The 22162-nt window shown below is 44.8% G+C and overlaps 1 protein-coding gene across 4 annotated transcripts in view; it reads left to right on the top strand.

Moving 5' to 3' along the window:
• The window catches only part of SLC45A2 (solute carrier family 45 member 2), a 32513-nt gene extending 13904 nt beyond the window's left edge, over positions 1-18609 (top strand). The window contains exons 3-7 of one of the 4 annotated variants that reach the window (XM_060146936.1): positions 5506-5831; positions 9984-10127; positions 10801-10924; positions 15236-15450; positions 17866-18609. In XM_060146936.1, coding sequence (XP_060002919.1) covers positions 5506-5831; positions 9984-10127; positions 10801-10924; positions 15236-15450; positions 17866-18090 — 1034 coding nt within the window. In that variant the 3' untranslated portion in view covers positions 18091-18609. The remainder of the gene's footprint in view (positions 1-5505; positions 5832-9983; positions 10128-10800; positions 10925-15235; positions 15451-17865) is intronic. The other 3 variants (XM_060146939.1, XM_060146937.1, XM_060146938.1) reach the window with 3 other exon arrangements.
• Positions 18610-22162: the final 3553 nt, after the last annotated feature.

The following is a 22162-nucleotide window of genomic DNA, read 5'->3' as shown; positions in this document are numbered from 1 at the left end:
GATAAACAAATGCGGTCAAGGTCTCTCTTTCTCTCTCTCACACACACACTCATACACACCTAGTAACTGGTACTTATGTTAGCTCTCTGGGATTTAGTGTGTATGTGTTTGGTGTAGGTAGGAACCTAGTCTGACACTTTCATTGCTATTTTCTGAGCACGTAGAAAAGAATCAGAACGACTCTCTCGTGAGCCTCCCGGGAATGTGGAGGTCTTTCGTCTGTCCCCTTGCTGGGGTATGGAAGCTGGCAGCACACCGCTAGCTCTGTCACCTTGAGCTCTTTCTCCATCAGCGTGGAGGTCGTTCAGTCACACACCTGAAGCAGGGAAGCAGTTATAGGCATGTGGTATGTGCCGCGTTTGACTCAGACAGACTCTCTTTAGATTCCTTGGCCCTGAAACTCTCCCAGTTTCCTATTTTACCTCTTATAGTTGTGAACAAAAGAAAAAATAATACATATTTCTATACGCTTGGACTTCTTCCAGGAGGAACCGTTGTTCAACCTGTATCATTAGTTATGAAATACAATATCTGTCTGCCGAGCCATTCACTCTCATGGGGTTGGCTCTGGTGTGAGTTTGACATCACGGCCTGGCTCTGTGAAGGAGGAGCCTTCTTTATAAAGAAGGCTGGACCGCTTGTGGGCCCTTCCTCATAAAGGCTGGTTATCTAACGTGGCAGCAGGTGCCCTGTGGAAGCTCCAGCTTATGATTTGGCCAGTAGCCTGGGGATTGACTCCAGGAGCCCCAGGGAGGCTAGTGTTGGCAGCAGAGATAAATGTAACCTGGATGTAGACGTGGGAGTTGATGCTGACCTCTGTTGCAGCTACGACGACTAGGCTTTGTTCAGGAGACTATTTTGAAGATAAAATTCTTAGTTTAAGCAGAGGAAGTAAAAAGTAAAGCATTCAGTAAGTTCCCACAGCCCTCCGCTGGCCCTCATCGTACCTGAAGGTGTGAATAGATAAAGTTAAATGTTTCCATACAGAGTTTTAATATGGTGCCTACTAAAATAATATCCCCAATGGCCTACTATTCCTTCAAGGCATGTTCTAACTTTTAGTTAGGTCTCACAGTAGCTTTGGGACAAACAAAATCATTTTGCTTATTTTTTCCCCCCTTCCCTGAGAGAAGAGAGGATTGGAATACTTTCAGATACTTGTAGCATGTTTTATTTAACTGATTAGTGAGGGAACCGACAGGGAAGACATAAAGAACAGTTTCCCCAAGTTCTTGCAGGATAAATGTACATGTGTGTGTGTTTAGCAAAAGAAAAAAAAATACTAGGTTAGATGCAAATCTGATTAACCTTCTACAAGGCAATATAACTATAACTCCTCTGTAGTAGTTCTACCAGGTTACAAATCATAGAAACCTATTAATATCTGCAAATTATCCTTAGTTTTACAGGACTGCACATCACTGTGCTTTATCAAGTGTGGCTTGTTGGTCAAATATCCTATGACAATAAAATCTCATTCCCCAGAATATCAGGTGAGGGTGGGGCAGGTGGCTTGCAAACTGCTCTGTCACCTGAGTACTCAGTGATATTTGGACTAGCAGCCGTGGTATCACTGGGGAGTGTGAAAGGAATGCAGAGCCTCAGACTATGCCTACATGTTTAAAATCAGAACGTGTGCTATAGATTGAATGTTTGTGCCCCCCAGAATCCATATGTTGAAAACCTCATGCCTAATGTGATGCTCTCAGGAGATGGGCCCTTTAGAAGGTGATTAGGTCATGAAGGCTCGTGAACGGAATTAGTGCCCTCATAAAAGTGGCCCAAGAACGTTCCCTTGCCATGTCTGCCAAGTGAGATTGCAGTGAGAAGATGGCTGTCAATGAGGAGGTGGGTCCTCACCAGACACCAAATCTGCTGGCACCTTGATCTTGGACTTGCCAGCCTCCAGAACTGTGAGAAAGACACGTCTGGTGTTTATAAGCCACCAAGTTTATGGTATGTTTGTTACAGCAGCCCGAACGGACTAAGACAACCTGTATTTTAACAAGACATCTGTGTGACTCACGTGCACATTGAAGTCTCAGAAGTGCTGCTTTATAATGATATTTTTAAAGATCAGGCTCTTAAACAGTTCTCTTTCCAGGTTTGAGATACATATTTTTTCCACCATACTTGCTACAGGCCACACTAGGTCAGTGGTTAGCCCAGGTCTCAGCCCTCAAATGAGCCCCCGATTCTAGTCACTGGGCCTAGAATGACAAAGTCCTTTCGGCCAGCTCCAGGCAGATCGTCACCCTCTGTGCAGCAGTCAGCTTCTCCTGCTTCTGGATGAGGCTTTGGGATTAGGGTTTCTGTAGGAAGTCAACAGGGCACTTGGTTTGGGACCTCGTTCTGCCACTGTATGTGCTGGTGCTTTACACGTATTATCATGTTAACCCTCACAAGACTCGTACAAGGAGGCGTCACTGTCCCCATTTTCAGAGAAGTGCCCAAGGTCACATGATTAGAAAACACACAGGTGGGAATTGAAATCAGCATAATTACAAACCCTTCCTTCTATGTGGTCTCCTGTCACTTACCCACTGTAGCCTGCGGTTTTCTTATCTAATTCAACTAGACGAGCTACACACGTCCTTCTACCTCTAAAATCTTTGGATTCCTTGATATATTGAACTCTTATGAGCTTCACTGCTGATTAAGAGGAATTCTGTAATAATAAATATACTCTTCAGAGCTCCTCTCTACTGTTTGAGTACCCAGCCCACAGCTCTCACATCATTTATTACAGTGTTTTTTAAAGCAGCTGTTTACTTATCTGCTTCTTCTGTTTGTAACTATCTTCTGAGGAGGAGACGATTGGGCTGCTGTGGCTTATTTATGTTTATATCCCCAGAAGTTAGTAGCATTTTTTATATATATTTAGTACTCAATAAATATTTATTGAAGTACACGACACTAGTGGACGCAAAACTAGACTAGGAAACCCTTCAATTGTAGGACTCAAGTGTTCGAGTCAATATTTAATATAAATCCATTATGTATATATATCCACATATTTGTATTCATAAAATAAAGCCACCATTCTGTTGCACAGTGGAGGATTCATTTCACACATCAATTCTTTCAAATGGGTAGGGGTCTTCTGTTCTATATTTTCTCTGCTCAGTGGAACAATAAGTTTGAAAGAAAGAGGCATACATGATAGGAGAACTTAATGGCAGTATGACAACCATTGATCTAGTTACAAATGATAGTTTTGAAAACGGAATGTGTAAGTTTTTCATAGGGTTAATTAAGATCAGGGGTTCTCAGCTGGGGCCCATTTAGCCCCGTGAGGGACATTGGGCAATGTCAGGAGACATTTGTGGTCATCAAAACCAGTGGAGAAGTTGTACTGGCATCTAGTGGGAGAGGCCAGACATGTTGCGAAATATCGTACAATGCACAGAACAGCCTCCAAGAAAGAATTATCCAACCCCAAATGTCAGTCGTGCTGAGATTGAGAAACCCTGGTTTAGATAGACCCTCAAATAGTGCTGGGCTTTTGGTATGTCCTTTTCGGTTGAGTGCTTGACTCAGCACTCAACCTCTGACATCCACGGCATCTCCATGATTGAATAAAGAGCATCATTGTCTAATGGCGATCCAGACGCACCATATGTCCCAGAGCTGCCCTCTGAATCAGCAACAGTGACCCCCTCAGGGGCCTTCCGTTCTCGAGCCTACCAGGGTGCCCACCATCCAAACAGGTCACTGTGTGTGCCACTGATCTGTTTATATATATGCACATCACCCATAACTAGGCCACATACTCCTTGCTGGCAGAGAACATGTTTTTTCATTGCACCCCATTGGCCACCATTTCCCATAATTCCACTTTAAAATGCTTTGTCACTCAGGGCATGATAATGATGCGGTCTTTTTGGAATTCAATTGTTAAACAGTTGTTTATCTGTAAATATCCTCTATGATAAATTGCAACTAGACAGAATGTGTAGTCACCAGACTCATCCATTCTTCCACCATTCTGGATAAATTGGGATTCATTTTATTTGGCGTTCAGATCTGTGTTCCTGGGGTCAGAGTTTATGTAAGTTTAAATGTTTAGGGTTAGAGATAGAGAATTCCTTAAGCTCTGTTTTCTTCCTTGATTCTCTGATTCGTGGAGATGTTGTCTTTATCTGGGAAATAAAATGGAGCCTTCACTCACACAAGAAAAATAAAAACAAACAAACAGAAAGCTGATCTGACTAGGTAGATATTTGTCTTTGGTAAGGCATGATGGGAGGTTGATATGTAAAGGTATTTGCCAGAGGATCAGCCCTACGAAAGCTTGTGATGTAGGTAGAAGGTGTGTTTGGCATTCATCTGCTCACTTCCCTGGACAACCTCCCACCCCATGGTGCACCCCCGCTGCAGCCCGGTGTTCTCAGACATCACTGGTGCCTGCTGCCAGAAGGACCATCTGAGGAGCACTTAGTATTTGGGCGCTGAGACATGCAATGTCTTGTCCATACCAGGAGCACTTGCTTTTTAAAACAGGAACCCAAGAGAATGAATCACTAATGGTAGAATTTCAAATATTAGACCATAAGGGCAGGATCGATTTTGAGAAGTCCTTCCTCCCTCAGGTCACACTGTCTTTAAGTGTAAGCAGGTAAAGAAAGCACCAGAAAGACTTCAGGTCCAGGTCCTGTGAGAGGATAAGATTTAAAAAGATTCATATTTAAGCTTTTGTTTTTATTTTTCTGTGGCTGTCAACTGGGAACAAGTACCTTTAGCTTTTTTTTTTTTTTTTTTATTTTACTGAAGTATAGTTGATTTACAATGTTTCAGGTGCACAGCAAAGTGATTCAGTTATACATATATGTATATATAATTTTTCAGATTCTTTTTCATTATAAGTTATTGCAAGATATTGAATATAGTTCCCTGTGCTGTACAGTAGGTCTTTGTTATCTGTTTTATATACAGTAGTGTGTATCTGTTAATCCTAAACTCCTAATTTATCCCTCCACCCACACCTTTAGCTTTTCATAGATGAAAGAAGACAGATTCTAAGGCTGTTAGGTCTCTGCAAACTTGTGTCACCCTAAGAAGCTTATTAATAGATCAACAACAATACATAATTATATTTTATTGCAGTCAGAAACTGGTTTTCTTTGGAGCCCTTTAGGGCCAGGAATTTTAGTTCTTAAGCAGTGTTGAGAGTGCAGTTTAGAAAGCTGTAGGACTTCAGATGGTGGTACTATTTACTAAGCGCTTACTACGTGTCTGGCACTAGTCCATTTTCCAGTCGTGACCCTACCAGTAGGTTGCTTTTTTATTATCATCCCCGTATGACAAGTGAGGAAGTCCAAGGTCACAGCAAGTGCATGCTAGAGCCAGGCCTTGAACCCATGCTTCCTGGCCAAGGTGTCTTAGCTCCTCCCATCATAACCAGGCTGCCTACGCTGTCCTCAGGGAGCTTTCCCACGGAAGGAAATGGAAAGAGACGATGCTTCTAAATAATGCTAATACAGCTCTTGCTTGCTTGCTTTGCAGGTTTGGGAGGTGCCCTGGGTTACCTTTTGGGTGCCATCGACTGGGCCCACCTGGAACTGGGAAGACTGCTGGGCACAGAATTCCAGGTCATGTTCTTCTTCTCCTCGTCGGTGCTCACTTTGTGTTTTATTATCCATCTGTTCAGTATCCCTGAAGCCCCGCTTAGAGATGTTGCCAAGGACATTCCCCCACAGGAAGCCCCTCGGGACCTTGCATTGTCATCAGACAGAACGTATGAGTATGGGTCTATTGAGAAAGTAAAAAATGGTTATGTACACCCAGAGCTGGCGCTGCAGGGAGAAAAAAACAAAAATCCTGCTGAACAGGTAAAGATGCAACTTCTTTTTTATTACCTTAGGAAAAATATTCTTGTTCTTGTCTTTTGTTCAGATTTTTATAAATTATTCTTTGTCTTTGTTTCGTTTGCTTATTTGATGCGAAAAGTCTTGTGAATCCTCAAATCCCCAGTAGCTATTATCACTTGGAATTAAAACTTTGCACCTAATAGAAAAATGTGTGCATTTTCTTCTAGTCCTCCTGTCTCTTACTCTTTTCAGACCGTCAAACCAAGGAAGATGAAGCCAGTTGAAAAATGTAAGGCCATAAGAGAAGCCTTGACTTATCCTCAGGACACAAGAAGTATCTTCACTTCTTAGATTAGGGTTGTAAATTTGTATTCCAGATAGCAGCATCCCTGGGTAGGGAACTGGAGGAACTAAGAGGTTATTGGGATGAAGCCTTCATTTTATCTTGATCACACAGTAAATAGACAAAAGATGAGAATATAGGTTTCCGGAGACCTGCTTAAACCTTTGCGGCTCCAGGCTACCTGGAGGAGAACACTCACACTCCCTGCTGATCTCAGTTAGGATGGAGCCCCTCGCTGTGCAGTTCTGCAAGGCAGCATGGGAATCATGGAAGAGCCATACGATGGAACCCATTCGATCATTAAAGGATCTGTGTGTTTTTGAAGATTTATTTAAGACATAATATAGCGGATAAAACACACATACATACACAAAATGATCTCCACTGTGGGAAAAGCTACGCAGATCCAGAGAGAAAATAGAAAGGATATATACCCAAAATGTTAATTGAAGTTATTGTCTCTGGGTGATGGGCTAACAGGTGGTTTTCATTTTCTTTTCTAAACCCTTCAGTCTATTCAACATTTCTATAATAGACAAGTATTACTTTGAAAATAAAGAAAAATAATGTCAGGGTTTAAGGAACAAAACAAGGCAGGGTTTACTAAAGATTAAGTAGCTATTATAGATTATGCCTGCCTCTTTGCCCTATTGATAGATTATGACTTGCCCTCAAAGGGTCACCCAGCAGAGGCTGTCTTATTCTACCCCGAGGCTGTTGTGATGATCAAATGAAATCAAGTGAGTAGAAGTCTTTTGAAAGGCATAAAACCCTCCACACCATTAAGACATGCATCAGATGTAATTAACTTGTATTAGTATGTGCCACACGCGCAACACTGTAGGCTCTGAATGGTTCTATTATGTGACTTAAAAAATAAGAGCAAAACAACATAAGAAAAAAAAAAGAGAAACATATCTTAGGCTCAAAGCCAAGCATCTGACACCTCTATTCCAGAAGTGCATCTTGGGAGCTTCCAGCTGAGCAATGGGTGTCTCCGAGGTGTCAGGGCCAAGGCCCTGGCCATCTTGTTTGTCAAAGTCATTACTTTCCAAAACGAGGGTGGCTGTGCAATTTGAGAACTGGGATTTTTTTTTTAATGGCAAGAGGCATGAATTATTTCATTTATTGTTCGAGCTGGATACCATAAAATCCATCTCTAGTTCCTCCATGCCATCAGTTACTCCCTTCAATATTTAGTCTCCTTCTGGTGGCACTTTTGTACAGTTCTCTCTCCCCCGATGGCTCTGTGCCTTTTTCACTTATAAATCCATCACCACCCAATGTCCAGTTGACAAAGGTGCGTAACGTATGCAGTAAAACATTTCCCAGCGGCTCAGAATCATTGCAAGGGCTTCACAAAGGGAATTGATGCATCAGTGAATAAGAAGCCAGCTGCATTTTCATTCTGAGTTAAAATACTCAAAGGGACTTTAAGTATTTACATTCACAGCTTTTACAGAAAGACTAGGCACAATTTTGAAGCTCATATTTATTTTTGGAAGAAAAAAAATTAGGTTAACAATGAAAGCAGGCTGAAAATTATGTATAAGGCAGAAGCATAAATTAATGTTTGGAATGAGACTGAATACTTGCTGGTCAGATTCACTTTTTAAATTTTTGAATTTTTGGAAAGAAAGGAAAGAAAGTGAAGATAAATCACTTTGAGGCGTGAAAATCAGGCTGTTGTATCCCAGTCTATACCTTTAATTGCTTCTTCCTGTGGTCAAGGAAAAAAGTAATAGTTCTTCATTGGATTTCTGTTATGGTCACCATTTATTTTGACAAATACCATATTCTACATGGAGAAAATGTTTATTTTTCCTAACTCCAAGGTAATGTCTATACTTTTTAATACTGATTAAGTATAAAAAAATCAGTTGAGGCATAGTCATAAATACTACAAAACTGATGAATTAAAAAAATCAACTTGTACAACGAACCTACAATGAGTAAATATAATTTTCTGCATCAAAGAATAAAAAGCATTATCATATAAGGTTAAGAGCTATGAAACAATTTGCTATTATAGTTAGAAGAGAAAATCTCAGGAGACTGTCTTATAAATAAACGAGCCAGGACCCAATATCATTATGTCAAGACTCAGAATAAATAAAAATCTGACGAGAAAGACCCATTACCCCATCATGGTTAATGTTTATTGTCTCAGGGTCTTCAGGGCAGGTATATTATTCCTTAATATTCCTGAGGTTTCTTTCTTCTCTCATATGACAAGCTATTAAAGGCTCTTTCCTTTTTTTGTATTTCAAAACAGTTGTGTCAATAGTTCAAAATTTTTCATTCTCTCAAGGCTACTGATACCAATAAATTATAGCCTCTGGTTTTAAGGTAATTTAAGTCTAGATTAAAGAATTGTGGGCATATGTCATCATTGTGTGTGTGTGTGTGTGTGTGTTCTACAATGTTCTCTTTTCTGACTTGACATAGGGCTCGTCTACACCTGTTGGCTGATGGCAGGATCCAGAGAAATAAACTAGGAGGAGGTACCTGGCCCAGAGCAGGGAGCTGATTGGCGCTATGTGGTAGTTTTCTGTTGCTACATAACAAACTACCACAAATTTAGCAGCTTAAAACCGTACCCATTTATTATCTCAGTTCTGTAGGTCAGAAGTCTGGGTGGGCTCAGCTGCATTCTCTGCTCAGGGTCTCAAAAGGCAGAAATCAAGGTGTTGGTGAAGCTGCCTTCTCATCTGGAGGCTCCAATGGGGAAGAATCAGCTTCGAGCTCATGCAGGTAGAATCCAGCTTCTTGTGGTTGCAGATGTCCTTGTTTTCTTGTTAACTGATGATGGCCAGGGATCACTCTCATTTCCTAGAGGCCACACCCAGGTCCTTTCCATGTGGCCCCCTTCACCTTCAAAGCCAGCAATTCTTGAGCTTTGAGACTTTCTGGCTTCTCCTTCTGCTCCCAGCCAACTGGGAGAAATAGAGAAAACTCTATGTTTTTTAAAGGGCTGATGTGACTTGATAAGGGTCACCCAGGTAATCTCCCTATTAATTAACTCAAAGCCAACTGATTAGTAACCTTAGTTATATCTGCAAAATCCTTTTGCCATGCAACGGAACAGAATCATGAGGATGGAGATCATAGAGGCCATCTTGGAATTCAGACTACTACATTTTAAGAGTCAAGAAAGAGGCTTCCCTGGTGGTACAGTGGTTAAGAATCCACCTGCCAATGCAGGGGACATGGGTTCGATCCCTGGTCTGGGAAGATCCCACATGCCACAGAGCAACTAAGCCCATGCGCCACAACTACTGAGCCTGCGCTCTAGAACCCATGAGCCACAACTACTGAAGCCTGCGCGCCTAGAGCCCGTGCTCCGCAACAAGAGAAGCCACCGCAATGAGAAGCCTGCGCACCTCAACGAAGAGTAGCCCCCTCTCGCTGCAACTAGAGAAAGCCCACGCACAGCAACAAAGACCCAACGCAGCCAAAAAAAAAAAGTCAAGAAATCTAAGAATTATAACCATCTAGGGGCTGGCTTAGATCTATGGGCTTCATCCTCAGCAATCAGCATTCTGTTGTTCAAAGATAGGAAGCCAGATATGTCTTACATCTTGGCTCAAAGCAAGCTTTATTTCCAGTCCCTTCACCCTATCCCCAAAGCCCTGTTCCTGACCTGAAACTGCTAAATATCTGTACGTACTTAACAGAACACCTCTTATGAGAACACTCAATGGAAACCTTGGCACCATGCCCAGGAAGTGCGACCTCGTGTGATAGTCTGCTGACAGATATGTAACATGGCTGTATGCTTTGCTCCCACAGCTGGCTGTGTGTCACACCTGTTTGCTGTTTTATTCCAGACTCAGAGGGCAGTGACCGTGAAGTCACTGCTGAGGGTGCTGTTGAGCATGCCTCCCCACTACCGCTGCCTTTGCATCAGCCACCTCATCGGATGGACCGCCTTCCTGTCCAACATGCTCTTCTTCACAGACTTCATGGGCCGGGTAAGGGGCATGTCTGTGCACATGCTCATTATCTCACACACCTGTCCCTCCATCAGCACCTGTGGAGCTTCTGAGCCAGCCTCTAAGATGGGCACAGTAAGAGTGTAGGAAAGAGTACCTTCAAGGAGCTGGCTTACAGACAGATTCCAGAGGGAAGTTACTACACCCTACACAACTAGAGGACACTATGCGATGGGACCAGTGCTTGATCAAATACAACAAATAAGAAAGAAAAATCAAGGTGAACTGTAGCGGTCACAGCAGGCTTAATAAAGGAGGTGCAGTGTGATTTGGATCTTGAAAGGTGAGAAGGAGTTGGAGAGGGAGGGGTGAAGGAGAAAACATTCTAGGCAGGCATAGGAATGGCATGTGTAGAGATGAGTCAGAAGCCTGTTGGTTGTACCAGAATATGGGTGGCCGGGTTGCCTATGGCGGGTAGAGCCAGCTGTTAGGCAGAAGGAGGGGTGTTAAAAATCCAGGGGGATGTTGTTTAGACTTCATGCATTAAGACCTCCTGAGGGTCCTCGAATGGAGGTGTGAAAGGATGAAAGGGTGACGTGCTCATGGGAGAATGAGGTCTGAGCCCCAGGAAGGGGTGAAGAAGCAGAACGTGTGAGAAGGGGTCCTTACCACCCTGCACTGGTAACTCAGTGGCCCCACATCTCTCTTGCAGATCGTGTACCACGGGGACCCCTACAGCGCACACAACTCCACAGAGTTCCTCATCTACCAAAGAGGGGTCGAGGTTGGATGCTGGGGTTTGTGCATCAACTCTGTGTTTTCCTCCCTTTATTCTTGTGAGTCTCCTCCTCCTACGGATGTCTTCTGCGGGCTGGCGGAATCTTGGATTTTATACATCTGTATTTCTATATTTATTTTTTTGCTCTCTAAGATGCCAGATTCTTGATAAATATATATGGAGGTCAGGAAAAACTATTTCCTTAGAAAGGACCGCATCAAGTAGCCTTTTCCCTAGTGAATTCTGGGTATCATTTCCCTCAGTGATTACTTTGTACTTGCAGTCGGTGGGATCCTAATCAAAATCCTTTGGAAAGTAACAGGAAATCTTGTAAACAATATGGTGAAGTGTTGGATGGATGAGGGGTAGTCACAGCCAAGATTATTGATTAACGCTAGGTCTGTGTTCTGCTGGAATAAGGGCACTGGTAGCGTTTCATAGATGTGCTTATCAGTCTTGACAGAAAATGAGGGATGGTTAATATGCTAGGTGACAAAATGAACGTATAAAATAACTTAAGCTCAGATGGGCGGGTATGTAACAGGGCCACTCTTCCAGATTGAGAACAACAGCTTACCTTCTCGGACACCAGCTTTCCATGGGGTCTGGAGTCTATTAACCCCCCTTGGCTAAGATTACCTGTGAGGACACTGTAAACAAAGGGAATTCTGGGATTGGTTTTAAATAAGTCCAAACGGATGTACACCAACTCTAGGGCATCACACAGGCTTGCTTTGTGCTGGCTAATTTGTTTGGAAGTCTCCAAGTGCTGTACACATTGAATTAAGTAAAAACTCTGGCCTATAAAACGTATGCAGGTCCCCCATTTGGAGTGGAAATCCGAGAGCTTCTCCGGCATTGTGGGGAGAATAGCTGGTCCCCAGGGCAGAGCTCCAGGCTTTGGACAGGCCCAGGGGACAGCAGGGGTATGGCCGAGGTTGGGGGGGAGGCGTTGGGGACAATCCCTGTTACCATTCTCAGGGGCATCATTCTGTCACTGAACCGTGCTTCTTGTGGGGATGGAGGCTGAATATATATAATGACCCCTAGTCTGGCATTTAGCCCTTTGCTAAGCCATAGCACAGTGGGAAACCTGCTTCGAGATCAAGAAAAATCTCTTCAAAGTATAGCACAGTTGGGAAAAGGGGACCTAATATAAGCATATTCACGAACCCAATAATCATAAAACCATAAAATTCATTACTTTCAAATTTATGGTAACCAAGTAGTGGTGGCTTAAAGCTTACGTTTCCTCAGCAAACCCATTTTTCCCCCTTAGAGTGTACGAATTAAGAAAACTCCAGGGCGCTTGCTTCGGCAGCCCATATACTAAAAGGAAAGAAAAGAAAAGGAAACTCCAGGAGGACGATTTCAACTACCTAGAATCAGGGAGTGTTAGACTGAAAGGATTTAATAAATTATCCATCTCAATCCCTTTGTGCTTTCAAGAGGTGGGGGGAATATTTACCACTATTCTCATTCTTGTAAGAGGAAAACATTTTTCTAAAAGTCATTAGTATTTGGATTTTGTGTCAAGTTTAACTTGTTTTCCTCAAAAAATTCCCTTCTAGGGACCCTTCCATTAGTCTAGTCTGAGTTCCTGTATGAATTTCATGGCATTTGAAAATTCAAAAGCATGTTATTTTTTAGAGCCTTTCCAGTTAAAATCCCTGTGTATAAAGAATACCTACTATTTGAATAATTTTCCAAAGTTATATTAATGCATAAATCTATGGGATCCCTATCACTGTGAATTAGAACTAAAATTTTCTTTATAAAATACCAGCCAGCCCTACCCAAGGATCTTCAGGGGCTCTCGTGCCCATAAGATAGAGTAAAAGTCCTGATCTGGGCACTCCGGGATTCACAGTTTGGCCGGGCTCACACTTGGACCTTTGTCACTCCCACGCAGGAACTCCTCCAGTGACCCACTGCACGGACGTTCTCACCTCTGTGTATTTGCTTTTGGTTTCTTCCACCCGAACTGCTGTTTCTACCCCCCGCACCCAGACCCAACTCCAATATGTCCCTCTCTGTGCAATCTTTCAAGTCTTTCCCTCTGCACTCCAACCCAGTCTGGGCAGGATCAATCATTTCCCTCAATTCCAGAGCACACCCGATAACCCTGTGTTCTGGACTCATCGCATAACGTCAGGCGCAGACCCAGAATTTCTATCCAGACAGAGCTTAGCAGGGTTATCTGGCTGCTGGGCGGGGCGTGGGGAATGGTGATAAGGGACTTGTTTTTAAGCTCCTTTGCACAGCAGGCACACTTAGATCAATGAGTATAGCCACGCTGAGTACTGAAATACAGCCAGTTGTTCATATCATGCACTACTATCCAGAGCTGGGGCTTAAATCAATCATTTCCGTACAATCCCAAGGAGAGGCACAGTATGAGTTGGCGTCAGACCCAGCAGAGGACAAGTCAACTTGGCCCTTAAACTTATTGCTTTCTCTTTATGAATAAAGCATTCTTTGCTAGACTTTCCATCTTCGTAGTGAAGTTAGTTATGTTTCCACATATCTCTTTATCCTCTTTTGCCTCCTTCCTGGCTGGCCTGTACACGTAGTGAGAGCATTTCCCTAATGAATACTGATGGTTATCTTTTAGGTACTGAGACAACTTAGATGATGTTTTCCGCATAAATGTAATCATTAAGCAAACAGAAACTGACCTAAATTTATACTGCTTTTATTCTCAACCTTGACAACAGCCCTCCAAGCATGGCATGAATTTAATAGAGGAAGCACTGTTGCCCATTTAACATTTTCAGAATTCCATAATTGATACAAATGTAATAAATATTAGGTTTCTTGTCTATGCAATGTAAATTCAATAATTATTTGAACAGATATGGAAAATTTCACTCTTGAATAGGCACATTTCTAGTATCTATCATTTGTGTATCCCCTGGGCCCATGTGTTCCAGTAGAATGGGGCAGAGGAAAGACAAGGAAAGTACGGATTAAAAGCCATTTGCAGCAACATGGATGTACCTAGAGATTGTCATACTGAGTGAAGTAAGTCAGACAAAGAGAAATATCATATGATATCACTTATATGTGGAATCTAAAAAAAAAAATGATACAAATGAACTTATTTACAAAAGGGAAACAGACTCACAGACTTAGAGAAAGAACTTACAGTTGCCGGGGGGGAAGGGGGAGGGGGGAGAGATAGTTAGGGAGTTTGGGATTGGCATGTATTATGTAACAACCTAAATGGGAAAATAATTTGAAAAAGAATGGATACATGTATATGTATAACTGAATCACTATGCTGTACACCTGAAACTATCACAACATTGTTAATCAACTATACTCCAATATAAAATAAAAAGTAAAAAAAGAATAACCAGTTAAAAGAGGAAGATAAAGGTTTTTTTTAGGAATGTTTCCCTACTGTGGTGGAAAACATAGTAAAATGTTTTAAAGCTGAATTTCCAATTTTAAAAAATGAGCTCTACCATGAGTTCTTTATGAGCAAGCCAAGTTTACCCGCTGGGAGGGGACCCCAGTTAAGAGTCAACCATATTCAGCAGCTCTGTATTTATTGAAGTAATGATAGCCACCATTAACTGGATGTCTTCTGCGTGCTTGGCACCGGGCTGGGTGATTTCCTAGACATTTTACTTCATTTGATCCTGATAACAACCACCAAGAAGGGTTTTATTAGTTCCATTTTCTGATGAGGAAGCTGAGGTTTTGAGAAGTTGTGGAACTTGCCCATAGAGGGTGAAGGCACCAGCGAGGGGGAGGACCCCCTGACCAGCCTGGGAAGGGCTGGCAAGGCAGGGAGAGCATCTACAGGTGATGTATGTTCTTTACTTCCTTCTCAGGTTGTGCAGATGACATTTAGGTGGGGCAAAGAAACTGAATGAGTTGGATCATTCTGTGCAATCTGGTTGTGTTAATTTCCTCCAACCTGACTTTGGGCTGTGGGGCTAATAGAGACCTGGATTGTCATTTTGGTCTCGTTAGGCTAGATCTCTGTGAATCGGAAAGATACCCGCTTTTCTTCCATGGCTTGCTGCCCCAGGGTCCCATAACCAAGGCGGGCTTTTCAATCGCCTCTTTTGCATCCCGTTGCTATTCAGCTCCCCAGTACACAGTGCCTGGTCCTTCCCTGCAGAAAAGAAAATCAACCCAGCAAGGCAATCTCCAGCTCTCCTTTACACAAAGGATTCAAAACTTATTCCAAAAGCAGCTGTTTTCAAGCACAGATAAGGAGGTTCTTCTGTTCCCGACTCAGTGTTAAAGGAAGGCTAAAAAAAGTGAATCTTCAAAAGGAAAGGTTGTCTGAAATTATGAGATGATGTGAGGCACTGCCAGCTGTAATTTCTCCCTCTCTTCTCCCCACACACAGACTTTCAGAAAGCTTTGGTTCCCTACATCGGATTAAAGGGTCTTTACTTCATGGGGTATTTGCTGTTTGGCCTGGGGACGGGCGTCATCGGGCTCTTCCCGAATGTCTACTCCAGCCTGGTCATGTGCACCTTGTTTGGCGTGATGTCCAGCACCCTGTACACCGTGCCTTTTAACCTCCTCACCGCATACCACCGTGAGCAGCAGGAAGAGCAGGTGTGTTGTTGAACCTCTGCACCGAGTGACGTCCGGACTCACCTGGAGGCTGGGGGAGCTTGCTAGGAAAATGTAGAACAGAGCTGGAGAACAGGGCTTCTTGAAACAGCAGCACTAAGATGTCCAGCCAGATGTAACGATGGTCTAGCCAAGGCCTGACCACTTTCCCAGCCCACCCCCTCCTTACTCTGAAGCCCTGTGCACCTGGGAGCAGTCGGGCAGGTACCATTACTCCCATTAGTCAGATTAGGGAAGGTGAGGTTGGTAATGCTGAGAAACCAGCCCACAGTCACACAGAGACAAAGCAAGGGGAACTCTGGGCTCATGACATGTCCAGCATACCTGCAGTGTTTCTGGATGCCACAACGAGGGCCCAGGCCCTCAACCACTGCAGAGGTGCCTGGTGCAATTTCCGGGAGTTACTGGTTGAGCGACGTTTTCCTTGGAAGTCCGGGTTTTGGTAAGTCATGCCCTGTGTGCAGGGAGGAAAGCTGGTCGCAGGTGGTCATCTCACCAGCTGCCTCAAGGGAGGCCCGCCCCATCCCCATCTCGGAACTCAAGCCAGAGGGCAAGACCCTATGCTGCCCTAAAAAAGCACTAGGTTTGGTATTTCTGCTCTAAGATTACCACGTTTTCTTATCCAGATATGCAACTTCTCCCCCTGAAAATAGGCTTACATTTCTTTAACTGTAAAAGTTAAAGAGATGGCTATTAGCTTAATCCATCACAGTAGGAAACTGCAAAAACACTGAACACGCGTCCATGTGACCGCAACGCTGGCCTTCTTTTTCATCATTTGATCTGGTAAACACAGCAGGAGAGAGTTGCACCAGGTGTTAAAACCTTTTAAACAAGAGTTGTAGCTGTCCTCTTCCCTGGCAGACATGGTCACTAATGTTTCAATGCATGGCAGGTGCTTTGCTGCTAAAGAGACAGCTATCATAAAGAACTATCCCTCCAAGAGGGAGTTGGATGGTACTAGGCCCAAAACACAGAGGCTTTGGACTCAGAGAACCCTGGATTCAAATCCTGCCCCCCACCTTTTGACAGCTCTGTGACACTGGGGATCTTATTCATTTATTTATTAAATATCACTCAAAATGAGTTCATGTTTAGACGGGGTAATACAGTCACGTCGTTCAACAGCCACAGTGATAACATGTACGTGTGCGTCCCCTCCCTCCACTCTTTCCCTGTCCTCGCCTCCCCACCCTGGGCTCCTACATGTAACCACTCTCATCAGGTCTTTGTCTATTTTTCCAGTATCTTTTCATGAAAATCCAGCGATTATGGATCCGTTTTCTTATTTTCCCTTTCTTATTCAAAGGACAATGTGCGTTTTCCTGCACAATGATTTTTTCTCATTTAAGGAATTATCATTCAAACTCTCAAGAGCCTTAGTTTTCTAATCAATGAAGTGGGAATGATACACCCACCTTAGAGAGCTGTCGGAAAATTAAATGAAAGCAGATAGTGTAGGTAATCCGCTTAGCATAATGCCTACCTGGCACCTGGCAAAGACTCAGAAAATGGTAGGTAGTAGTAGTATTGTTATCACGGGGCTAATGATTACGATATGTGCATCGAGGGAGGTGGTAAGAATGAAATGAAGGAAGGTATGTGAAAGAGCCTTGCACAAGGCCTAGCACATATATGATACCCAATAAATGGCAATGTTATCAACCAATTCCGACCAAATATCAAACTAATCAAATATGAATCTACTAAGCAAAAAGCAACCATACTTTGAAAGGTGGAATTGCTTTTTATGTTGCTACCCCTACACATACCTGTGATTCAACGTCCTTCTGAAAATGTTTGAACTGTAACCACTAGGGAGGAGAAGGAATGGGAGACTTATTGAGCTTCTACCGCATTGTATTTATTGACTTATTGATTTATTGAAGAGATAATTCTGCGTTCTTAACCATTTAACTCCCGTAGGTGTGAACGGTGGAATTTAAGACTTTGTGGCAGGTGGGGAAGAAAGGTGCAGGCAGGGTGGGTGGAGCTTGAATCAGGAGTTGATAAACTGTCTTCTGGGCCGAACGTGGTCTGACACCTGCTTTTCTGTACAGTCTGTCGTGTACAGACACGACAGGAATTCTAGGAATTCTCTGACAATTTTAAAATGAGTTTTAAAACATCACTGGAAGGATAATATTTGTGACAGGGGAAACTTACATGAAAGTCAAATACCCGTGTCATAGAATTCTGTTGGAAGGCCACCTGGTTTACGTTCTGCGGCTGCTTTTGCGCTGCAACAGCAGAGTGGTGTAGTTGCAGCTGAGATCAACGACCCACAAGCTGCAAGTATTTATTACCTGGCTTTTTAGAGAAGAAGTTTGCTTGCTGCCTTCTGCCCTGAAGGACAGTTGGTGCAGATCAAACGCTGTTCCTGTGCTTCCCTTGCAGAGGCAGCAGGCCCGGTGCGGGGGCCCGGATGGCAGCGCCAGAGGGCAGGGCGTGGACTGCGCCGCCCTCACCTGCATGGTGCAGCTGGCTCAAGTCCTGGTTGGAGGCGGCCTGGGCCTTCTGGTCAACATGGCCGGGAGCGTCGTCGTCGTGGTGATCACAGCCTCTGCGGTGTCACTGATTGGCTGTTGTTTTGTGGCTCTCTTTGTTAGATATATGGATTAGGTCAATAAAGAGACATCGTTCCTAATCCCAGACACAGTGGAGCACACGGCAGGAGATCGATCTTTTCTTTAGCTCTGCACTGTTCGTATCTGCCCATGGGATGCCGCGTGTTACGACTTCAACTGCGGTGATCTGCCCACTCCTCACTCTCAGCCAGCCCTCTGCACATCCGTTTCCCTATTTCAGGCATCATTTGTCTTAGGAGAGACTGGGCTATGCCTCCATTCACTGGGGGCAAAGGGCAAGTGTGGGTGACGGCACCTCCCCGGGCCTTTCTCCGTCCGTCTCAGTGCAGCGGAATGGAGAGGCAGGGTCTGTTTTCCACAGGGCATTTCAGGCCTTGACGAAACCTGAGAAGCAGAGTAGCATGTCCGTGTGATGCTGGGATTTATGCTGTGATGTGATTTTTTTTAAACCTGCTGTCCATGTATAGTTGGCGGGGGGGAATAATATTTTTCGTCAAATTCACTGTAACTCAAAATATTGCCAATGATTTATTTAAAGATATTAATTCAGTCATCTTTAATTCATATTTAACTCGTTCATAATTCGTGCTAATTTATAATATCCCTGACAAGTCTGCTGAACATCTCATGCTGGAGGATTTACTGCTTTTGAAACAGCTCATCTTATTGACACAGTAAAAATCTTTCTCTCCAGTCTGCACTTTCGTTCCAGCCGCTGGAGTCTCTATGGAAGCCTTTCAAAGAACTGCCTTCCATTTCTCTTCTCCAAGTGAAGCCGTTTTCTCAGCCAGAGGTCAGCATGGTTTAATAGAGAGACCATGAGTTTTAGAGCCGGGCTGGTTTGGGATCCTGGCTTTGCTGCTCCCCAGCAAACTACAGACCCACCCAAGCCACACTCGTTCATCTGCACATTTGGGGTAATAATTCCTACCCCAGAGAGTTGCGACCATTTGTAATAACGTTAACACTTAAGGAGTGCTTACCACCATTCTCAGCGTTTAACCTGTTTTAACACAGCAATCTTGAGAGAGGCTGCTGTTACTGATCTGCATTTTACAGATGAGGAAACTGAGGCAGAGAGGCATTACAGAACTCGTCTGAAGCTACACAACTCCTAAGTGGCAGAGCTGGGCCTCGACCCCAGGCACTCCGGCTCTGCTGTTTCCGGTAAGAGCAGCGCTTGGGCTGACAGTTGGTCTGCACTAGAAAAATGACAGCCATTGTCACTATTTTTGAAGGCTCACCGTCCTGCTCTCCCAGACCTCGATCCTTCCATCCCCAGCCTTTCATAAGTGTTTGTCTGAATAACACCGGATGTGCCTGAGTGGTGCGGAATGATTTGCCCCCATGTTTTTACAAGTTAAAAAAATGTTTGTGGTTCTTCCTCCTGCCTCATCTTAGAGTCTGATAGTGTAGTCGTTGCCTCAGGTGAATTTCTAGCTTATCAAAACCTCCCATGTTCGAAGGGAATTTGGAGAAAGGAAACGAGCTGCTCTGAGAACAGGAACGTGGGGATTTGGGCTGTTCTCTGGTTTTTCTCCTGTGTAGCAGGATGGATGGTTTGGTAGAGTGGCCAGGCCCCTGCAGTGTCAGTTCATTTGGGGGTAGGGGTTCCGAGAAGAGGAACCGTGCTCTGGGGGTTCTTTGGGTTCTCTTTCACAAAACTGCTGGGGGCAAAAGGGGTGCAGGCCCACTCCCAACTTCTGCTTTTCGGGGCCCGGGGTGAGAACGCTGATGAAGGCCCATCCCTCCTCCCCCCACCCTTAGCCCCACCCAGCACTGTGAGGGCCCTTGTGTGCACCTGGGCACCTGCACACCCACAGCCTTCCCAACCCCTCCAGCCTCGACCACACCTTCAAACAGCCGCCCTCAGCCTCCCCTCGCACCTAAGTGTGCAGAGGCTCAGCGGTGTCGTTCACCTTCCGAAGGACAGGACCGACGGAGCCCTTGTAGACTCAGGGCCACTCAGATGGGGAATTCTGACGTCTTGGGCACCGGAGCATAATCTAGAAGGTGTGGGTGTGGAGTTCAGGCTCCAGGCGGCTCTGGATTCCTTGCCATGTGGGAAGGGGTACAGGTGGGAGGGGAGGACAGAGCAGTGTCCTCTAATAACCAGAGCCAGGGCAGGGGTCCTGCCTGCCCGGGTCTGAGGGGAGTACCAAAGAGCACCAGCCGAAGGGCAGGGCCAGATCCACTGTCACCGCGTGGCAGCCTCCCTCTCCTTCCCAGTTGCTCCAGTGGTCTCAGGCTGGGGCTGTATTCTCTCACACTCACTCTCCTCTCACCACTTGTGGGCTTCCAGGCTGCTGCAGTTCTCTTGGTTGCCTCCGTTTTGTTTTACGAACCTGACCTCTGCTGCTCTTGGGTCGTGGCTGGGGCAGTGCTAGCGTGTGTGGGGCGGCACGTCGGGGGCACCCCTGTGGATCTGGGCACTTCTGGTTTGTGTGTGGGGGGGAGGTGAGGGGAAGGAAGGCAGCGACTTACACCGCAGCGGTCACCCCTTCCTGCCTCCTGCAAGACACGCAGCTTGCTAATCCGGCAACAGGCTCTCTGGGCTCCCACAGTTTATCCCATTTTCTCCAGATTAATTTTTTCCAGACCGTGCTGAGCTTTCTCCTCAGAGCTGAGCGTGCTATTGCTTCACTTATCAGCCTCTGAGCCCTGCTTTCCTCCTCTCCACAGCGGCACTTATTTTCTGCCCCCCAGTCGGGTCCCCCTGCCTTCTACTAGTGTATTCACTCCCAAATGCAGTTACCACATTCACATGCAAAAATATTCCATCTTCCCCAGTCTTCCTTCCTCCCTCTCCGCCTCACGTTATCCATCTGAGCACAGCAGGGTCATGACTGACTTAGAGGAGTGACCGGGGAGAACACCTGCCCCCAACCCCACAGTGTGGGTGAAGCCAGGGCTTCCAGGACCCCACGTGACACAGCACCCAGCATTACGAAAGAAACAGCACCCAGCCGCCTCTCCTGCTTCACCTACCTCTTCTTGACCTCTGCAAGCTGTGGAAATGGAATTATGTGCTGAGTTCAGTGTTTATTTCCTGATCATTTCTCCAAGGACTGCTCAGGTGATTAAAGATTTTGAAATGAATGACTGGGTGAGCTGGGAGGGTGACCTACAGCTGAGGGTCTTCTTACCTGGACCCCCCCAAGAAGTCAAGAGTAGTCATCTCTGACCAACCACAGGGCATCAGGGCCTGGTCTTTATTACAGGGGAAGCTCTTTGCAGATGGAACACTGGATGGGTTATGGGATGAAGAAGGGAGCTAGAGCACACAGCCTCTCTCTCTCTCTCTCTCTCTCTCTCTCTCTCTCTCTCTCTCTCTCTCTCTCTCACACACACACACACACACACACACACACACAGAGTCACACTCAAATATTCAAATACTTTACTCCCTTAACTTCACTGAAGTTTGAATGAGTGAATAGAATCCAGTTTCAAAAGCCTTTAACCACCTTTGGGAACCTAAGTACTTGTTCTTAGTGTACCAATGACATATCCTGAGACAAAAATGTCTCATTCCCAGACAAATAAAGCAAGTATAGGGATATCTACATTCTTCACAGAAATCCTAGGAAATCCTGCAGGAGAAAGGGAAGCCACACGGCTTTGCTTCCCTCCCCCACCATGCACCTGGCATTCCAACCTCAAAGCCTTCCGTCACTGCATTTCCTCAGCTTCAGACACCCTCTCTCTGTGCCCACTCCCCCGTCTCACCTGCCAGATCTGCCCATCTAAAGTGTACCTATCTTCCTAGGTCCATCTCAAATACTGCTTTCCCCCAGGAGAATCCAGCTTTCCATCCCTGTGTTCCTATAGACAGCACTTTCTTTTAGCCCTTACTATGACATTCAACTCACTGTCCCATGACTCATTTGCCTTGTGTGCATGGCGCTGTCCCCTTCTAAATGTCAGGAATGTGTTTGTGATCCCAGCACTCAGGATAGAGCTAGGCACACAACACGCATTCAAAAAATAAATTGCTGATGTCCACTGGATTTGCCCATTTCCTTGTTGATGCTTTTGTCCTTGTGACAGACAGAAATCTTGGTCTTTGCTCCCTCTAGCCGTGTTCTCAGGAGTCCTCGGGTTTG

This window comes from Lagenorhynchus albirostris, chromosome 3 (assembly GCF_949774975.1).
Source record: "Lagenorhynchus albirostris chromosome 3, mLagAlb1.1, whole genome shotgun sequence".
Taxonomy (NCBI): Eukaryota; Metazoa; Chordata; class Mammalia; order Artiodactyla; family Delphinidae; genus Lagenorhynchus; species Lagenorhynchus albirostris.
This window is presented reverse-complemented; position numbering and strand designations above follow the sequence as displayed.